The 7,944-nt window shown below is 36.9% G+C and overlaps 1 protein-coding gene across 1 annotated transcript; it reads left to right on the top strand.

The window, feature by feature from the left end:
- The first annotated feature begins 5,125 nt into the window (after positions 1-5,125).
- LOC145793909 (uncharacterized) lies at positions 5,126-7,360 on the top strand. The gene is made up of 2 exons (XM_082876807.1): positions 5,126-5,359; positions 6,228-7,360. Exon 2 carries the CDS (start codon positions 6,233-6,235, stop codon positions 7,358-7,360), a length of 1,128 nt encoding a protein of 375 aa, XP_082732933.1. The 5' UTR covers positions 5,126-5,359; positions 6,228-6,232.
- The last annotated feature ends 584 nt before the right edge of the window (positions 7,361-7,944 follow it).

Below are 7,944 nucleotides of genomic sequence, written 5' to 3'. Positions count from 1 at the left end.
ACTGAAGGTGGGCAGAATCTACGAAAGAAAACAATTGTTAGTTCGGCTGAAAAATTAAAAACCGAAATATTGTAAAGCACGCAAGAAAACCGAAGTAATTATACCAGGTGTTCCTTTTTTCCAATTAATGCGTCGGCCAGGAATCTGGGCTTGGTGATCCTCAAAGTTCCCAGACACCCAGAAAAATTCGTCGTCATTCAAGTCTTTATCCGGTGTGTTTTTTATTATTTTCTCACGTCGACGGCGTATTCTAAGATAGTACACCCAGCCGTCTTCCTTCGAACCTATGGAATACTGGTGGAAGATTTCGGCTAGACCGAGGTTGATGCCTGCTTGGCGGTTTAGTTCGGCTATACCCATTATTATACGGTAGGAGTTGGTGGAAAGCTGGGTTGGGCATAGTCTGGTTTGCCTAAATAAAGGGTTGGACTGGAAATCTTAGTCCGGTTTCTATTATTGAAAGAAGGGTAAAGGGTACAAAACCCTGGTTTCCCCAAGGTATGACATCTTTTTCGGCTAAGATTAGGTGGACGTCGTCGAGTATATTGTAATCTTTTCGGAATTCGGCTAGACTGCCCGGAGTATTTACTAAAAATCTATACTTCTCCATGTATTTTATAAGTTATGAATAAGTTAGATCGGTGGCAAAATTGTGATCAGTAGCTCGGTATGACGCGCAATGGAGTGCCTGGGCAACCTAAGTCTGCAAAGTGGAAAACAAAAGGGGTTAAGCACAGATCATTGGACCGTGCTACAAAATAGAAGCAAAAATAGGAGTCCTACTTCGGCTATGTGGATGCTACAGGTTCTGTCTCAGTTTCAACAAGATGCTTAGTAGCTCAAATTGAGCAGGGGGTTCGATATCTCGGTCTTGGCAAGCGATTCGTTATCTCAGTTAAATAAAAGGCTCAGTCAGACCGGTTGAGCCTCTAGGGGCAGCTTTCTGAGTTCGGTCTAAAACTTAGAAAACTGGCTTAGCCTCAAAAGCACTAGCTCGGTCGAAAGGTAAGGTTTCAATATGCTACGTTCGGACTTAGTTCGGCTCGTTTACCTCGGCTAAGGTCTATCAAAAAGTGGTTGACTTATTGAAACTACTGGTACCAACATGGAGTGCTAGTTCGGTTAAAGTCTGATAGAAGGACATTGACTACAAACTACTTTCTAGTTTGGTTATAAGGTAATTGTGGATCAAACACTGTTTTATAGATTACTTCATGAAGTTCATGAGATTCTTATGAAGTTTTTCCTAAAAAAAAGCATGATAGAGCAAGAAAAAGTGTTTTGCAAAAACACCCAAAACAAAGTACGAAAACAAAGAAAGCAAGATAAAGGTACAGTGCTTACTAGATGAAGAGGCAAAAACTAGAGATGAGAGCAGCAGCAATGGAGAACACGAGCTCAGAGGTTGAAGAAGCAATGGAGGTTCAGAGAGAGAAGTTGAAGAATGAATGGCGTAAGTGATTCTCTAGCCAAGGGTTGTTTTGTGGAAAGAGAAGGGGCAAAAGGCGAGAACTGTTCAAATTGTGCGAAGTACGAGGGCGGCGTGCCAGCTGTGATAGGCCAGTAAGGGCGTGCCACATGTCCTGGGAAGGAGAAACGATTCAGTTGCTGTGATTGAAGAGACGTTTTGACCGGACAGCTAGAGCCCGGCGTGAATTTAGCTCGGTTGGATAGGCTAAAGGGTTTTTTAGCTCGGTTGGATAGGTTAAAGGGTTTTTAGCTCGGTTAGAAAAGCTAAAAGGTTTTGGCTCGACTGGAAAGGCTTAAAAACCTTAGCTCGGCTGAGAAAACAGGTAATCCCTATCACGCTATGTAGATGGAATTAAGGGGCAATCGAGAGGGTAATTTATATGAAAATTGGGCCGAGTTGGGTAATGAGCCGTCATGGGCCGCAATACAAAAGGCTGAGTAAAAAGGCTGTAAAGTTAGTCCGGTCCAAAAACCCCAAAGCTAGTCCAGCCCGGAGGAGACTTGAAGTTAGTCCGGTCTAAAGACACTTTGAAGTTAGTCCGGTCTCAGAGTTAGCCCGGTCATGGCGTATTGTGGTTAGAACGGTCAGAACCTTGCTACTCGGTAGCTCGGTCTAACCACGCCATTTCTTTGTACATGGGAGAACCGAGATAAGGTGTAGCGAAAGGAAGAACCGAACTAAGGATAGTTCGGCCTACTCAGCGGCTCAGCATAACCATGATTACTTCGGTCATATTGGAGTTCGGCCATGGTAAAACCATCTCGCTTGGTTTAAGCAGTGAGGGGGGTGTTGAAGGATAAGCATTATCTTTCAGGAGTATGAATCCTAGGAGGACTCTGCATGGAGGAGTAGAAGCCCTACTAGGATTGTGTCACACGAAACCTATAAAAGCTCACAAACATCACCTTTGGAGGGGTTACACAACTTTGCTTTCTGAATACATAGAGCTTTTGTCTATTTGTCAAGCTTACTGACTTAGGCATCGGAGAGGTTTCCGGCACACACCCACCGGCTAGCTCACGTTTGTGTTTTCAGGTGATAAAGCGACGACGTACAGAGAAGTGCAGACTTGATCAACAGGATTATACGAGAAGGTTTATTTCTTTCCCGTACATAATCTATAAGAGAAAATTTAAACAAATATAAGAAGAATGCGACTCAACGTGTAAGTAGAAAATTTTGAATCCCTAACCTCCTATGATGTGTAATGATTCTCCCTCCAACAAACTATTGATTTTTTTATCATTTAAGATTGAGAAATTATGTTTAAAAATTCTCCTAGTTGACAACATATTCTTCAAGTATTTGGGAAGAATTTTTTTATAAGTTTGATTGGTAAGAGAGGTTATGGAATCATATTCAGGAAGATACCAAATATGAGATTGGGACAAATCTTCCCTTTTTTGTTTTTTCACTTGTTTGTGTTAATTTTTCTTGCTTGTTTGATCTTAAAATACTCATCCACCTTTTATATTCCCTTGCTAAAAATACTTGAAGAGAAAGATAAATATATAACAGTCAAATGAGAAGCTTTGGCCATATTTGGTTTGATTTTCAGAAATTTTTTTATTTTAAAAATTAATTTAGTGAAAGAAATAAGAAAATTCAAAAACACTTATCAATTTTATATTATTTTATCTTTTTGAAAGCCATAATTAATTTTCAAAAAATTTAAAAATATCTTTTTGATATTTATTTTTGTACGAGCAAGAAATAATCTTCTCGTATAATCCTGTTGATCAAGTCTGCGCTTCTCCAAACATCATCGCTTTACTCCATGAAAACACAAACGTGAGCTAGCCGGCGGGTGTGTGCCAGATACCTCTCCGATGCCTAAGTCAGCAAAATAGACAAATAGACAAAAATTTTGTGTATTCGGAAATCAAAGTTGTATTACCTCTCCATAGGTGATGTTATGAGCTTTTATAGGTTCCGCATGGCACAATCCTAGTAGGACTCTTATTCCTCCATACAGAGTCCTCCTAGGAGTCACACTCCTGAAAGATAATTCTTATCCTTCAACACCCCTCTCACTGCTTAAACCAAATGAGATGGTTTTACCTCGGTGGTATGACAAAACGACCGAGTTTTCACTGCCATGCTATACTGGCTGAAATGACCGAGCTTTACCTAGCTCGGTTCTCCCCTTCACTGCGTGCACATCGGCTTCTCCTGCTGAGACCGTGCTAACCATAACGAGATTGGACCGAGCTAAACCGTAACAAGGTCCTGAAAAAAGCTCAAAATACTTCGGCTCAGAAGGGTATGGCCGAGCTAACGACCATCACTCTAACAGCGGTGACTGAGCTAAATACAAGGCTCTCTTGGACCGAGCTAACTACAAAGCTCTTTTGGACCGGGCTAACTACAAAGCTCTTTCTGGACCGGGCTAATTACAAAGCTCTTTTACTCAGCCCTTTTTACTGTGGCCCACAGAACGGCCCATCACTCAGTTCGGCCCAATTTACATATAAATTACCCTCTCAATTTTTATCTAATTAGTTTTTTTTTTTTAAATTATGAAAATGAAACCAAACAAGGCCTTTATTTTTGTGAAAAATTATTTAATATTTTCAATGTATAATATAATATGCGTATGTGGTACTCTTAATCAATAAGATCATTAAAAAATAATGAATAAGACCGATTTTATCTTTCACCCAATCGAGCGTATTATTGAATTGGTGTTTCATAACCATTGTCCATGATTACCTAGTTCATGAAGGCACTTTAATCTTGTTTGGTTAACTCTTCAAAATCTATTAGAAACAAGTATGACAAAAATAAACATCAAACAATATTTTCAAAATAATTTTTGCCCCAAAAAATAGAAAATTATATGAAAATGATGAGTGTCTTTAATTTTTTTTTTCTTACTACAAAAATAAAAATTAAATTTTGATAACTCACTTTTTTCTTTATGATTGTTAATTTGCCCTGGATTTGGATCAACATTTGAATTTACATGTACTACTACACGAGTTAGTGCTGGACATAGGGTTATTCGGACTGTACAACCCGAATCGAAAAGCATACAAATGGGCGGTTTTGCAGGCACAATGCGGGTGGTTTTGCCGACACAATGTGGGTAGATGCGGTTTGGAATATGACATAATTACGGATTGCAAACGGGCTGCGGGTTTAATCCGCACCCACAAGGCCCGTCGGTACTTAGACTTTTATTTTATTTTATTTTAATTTAAACTTGGAATGTTGTTATTTCATTATTACATTTTGGATAAATATTAAAGTTAATGAAGAATTACTTTTACGTAAGCTTAGGATTTTGAATTATTTTACTTTAATTGTATTGTTGAGTAGTAGATAATGAATGAAATTGACGGTCTAGTTTAGGATTTTAAAAGATATATTTTTGTTAGTTTATGATTTGATTTTAAAATTTAGGATTTTGAATGATTTGTTTATATTAGGAATTGATTTTGTTGTGTTTTTAATTTTATAAGTTTTAATTCATTAATTATTAATATTAAAGCATTTTAGAAAAGGAAAAATTGGCCTAAGGTCTCTCCTCTACTTTTGATATGAGGAGAGGTCCTTTATAATATGTTTTGATGGCTAAGGTCCCTCAAATTTATTTTAGGTTATAAAGTACCTAAATTACCCTTCCTTTATAACATAAATTTGTTTGAATATTATATGGTTGACTTAACTGATACATTTTGGAAACCGAATTTGAAGTTGAGATTTTGTCGGAGTTTTCGTCGGAGATTTCAGTGGAGATTTTATGGTGGAGATTTCGTCGGAGATTTCAGTGGAGTTGACGAGAAAGATTGCTACGATCGTGTAGATTTTGTTGGAGATTTCGTCGGAGATTTCAGTGGTGTGATAGTGTATTGATCGCGTAGATTTTCAGTGGAGTTGAATCAGGTTTGTTTTCGATGGAGATCGCACATGCATTTTGATTTTTGTTTTGAATTTTTGTGTAGAGAGAGGCCAGCCTGATAGAGTTGATTTTTATTTTTGGAATTAGTTTTTTATTATTTGTTTGTTAATCAATGTGAAAGAGTGTTGACAGTGTGTTGATCGCGTAGGTTTTTGAGTTGAGTTGAATTAGGTTTGTTTTCGATTTAGATTCCAAATGGATTTTGATTTTTGTTTAGAGAGAGGCCAGCTTGATAGAGTTGATTTTTATTTTTGGAATTAATTTTTCATTCTTTGTTTTTTGATCAATTTCAGATAGTGTTGACAGTGTAGGTGATTTTGATGTTTAGAGTTCATTTTTGGTGCTCTGTTTTTTATCAACATGCTGATGAATTATAGTTGTGTTCTATGTTTTTTCAAACCAGAGAAATTTCATTTTCTGCACTATTGTTTGTGTAGTCCAGAGGAAATTATAAGTGCATATGGACATATTATTAGAAGTTTGTAATGGAGATAGAACATGAGAAAGTGAATGTAAGTTCATAATTTTCTCTATACTTGTATTTGTAGTTCAGAGAAAATTGTAAGTTTGTTACTCACTTTCAGTTTGTAGTTCAGAGAAAAGTATTTTTCTGGACTTGTATTCTATGTGATTTTTTTTCTATAATTGTGTTTAATTGTTAGCAGTAAATTTCTCTGTGATTCATTAAGTTTCTGTGATTTTGTTTTTTATCATCTTGAATATCAGTTTGTAGATGTCTTTGGAGTTTTATTTTAAGTTCAGAGAAAATTATAATTTTTAGAAATTTCTCTGGACATTTATGTTGTTCTTGTGAAGTGTTTCTGTGATTTTTTTTGTTGTTTTTTGTTTCAGTTTCAATGGACAGTGCAGTGTTGTTGCTGTGCAAATATGGGAATGATACTATTGTCATTAATGTTTCATGCGAATTGAATTTTGAGGAATTGGTTGGCATTTTGTGTAAAACATGGGAGAATTTGAAACCTGAGAGTATGTGTATTTCATATTCTATTTTGGGCCATCCGAATTGTATGGTTCGAAATAATATTGATTTTCTGAATATGTTGAGGGTTGTTTGTGCACGCGGTGTTGATATAGTTGATGTTTCAGTTAGTAGATGTAGTGCTTCTGATGAAGAGGATGAAGTGGGGTCTAATTGGGTAGATGTTGTGGATGGTGAGTGTGATAGGCTGGTGGATGTTAAAAGGAATTCACTCTCTAAGTTTTGTTCTCACCAAGAAAAGGTGTTATTGTCGGCTAGTTGGCGGAATAATATTACGAGTGTTGGACAAAAGTTTGAGGGTGGTGTGGTTGAGTTCCGTACTTTTTTATGCAAGTATGCTATTGAGGTTGGTTTTCAGTTTACGTATGTTAAAAATGACAAGCTGAGGGTTACGGCAGAATGTGCATATAAGGAATCAAGGGGATGTATGTGGCGTGTACATGCTTCTGTTGAAAAAACAAATGGGTTCTTCTACATAAGGACTTTGAACAATGAACATACGTGTGGTGTGGCGGTTCGTACGAGTAAACATTCGAGGATGACTTCCAGCTTGGTTTCTGGGCTGATACTTGAAGAGGTAAGTGCAAAACCTTTAACTCGTCCAGTGGATGTTGTGAAAGAAATGAAAGACAAGTATGGGGTCTCAATTAGTTATAACTGTGGTTGGTTGAGTGTTGAAAAAGCAAAATGCAGTACATATGGGGATTCTTGTTTGTCATTTGATCAATTACGGTGGTATTTTGATGAGGCATTGAAGAACAATCCAGGGAGTCGTTTTGAGTTAGATTTTGAAGATAACAAGCGTTTCAAAAGAGTGTTTGTGGCTTTTCATGCATGCATTGCTGGTTTCAAATATTGTCGGTCATTACTTTTTCTTGATGGAACATTTTTGAAAGGACGATACAAAGGAGTTATGCTTGCTGCAACGGGGAAAGATGAGAATGAAGGTAATTGTAAATATATCTATTTTTATCTAAGTATGTGAATTTTCTATACATGTAGGAATTGAGTGAATGTGAATTTTCTCTGGTTTTGGCCACTGTGTGGATTTTCTATTGTTGTGGCCACTGTGAGAATTTTCAATGGATTTTTGTCAGTGTATGAATTTTCTCTGGATGTTGTCATTGTGTGAATTGTATCTGTAGGTGGTCACTAAGTGAATTTTCTCCGTATATTATGATTGTGTGAATTTTCTCTGTAGCCTGTCACTAAGTCAATTTTCTCTGGATGTTGCTAATGTGTGAATTTTCTCTGGATGTTGGCAGTGTCAAACTTCTCTGGTTGTTTTATTGTTCTATTTTTCTCTGTTGTTTTGTAGGTGGTCACTAAGTGAATTTTCTCTGTATATTATGATTGTGTGAATTTTCTCTGTAGCTGGTCACTAAGTCTATTTTCTCTGGATGTTGCCAATGTGTGAATTTTCTCTGGATGTTGGCAGTGTCAAACTTCTCTGGTTGTTTTATTGTTCTATTTTTCTCTGTTGTTTTGTAGGTGGTCACTAAGTGAATTTTCTCTGTATATTATGATTGTGTGAATTTTCTCTGTAGCTGGTCACTTATTCAATTTTCT

This window comes from Camellia sinensis, chromosome 6, assembly GCF_055761805.1.
Source record: "Camellia sinensis isolate YWXY chromosome 6, ASM5576180v1, whole genome shotgun sequence".
Classification (NCBI taxonomy): domain Eukaryota; kingdom Viridiplantae; phylum Streptophyta; class Magnoliopsida; order Ericales; family Theaceae; genus Camellia; species Camellia sinensis.
Note: the sequence above shows the minus strand (reverse complement) of the source record. Positions and strands in the feature narration are given on the sequence as shown.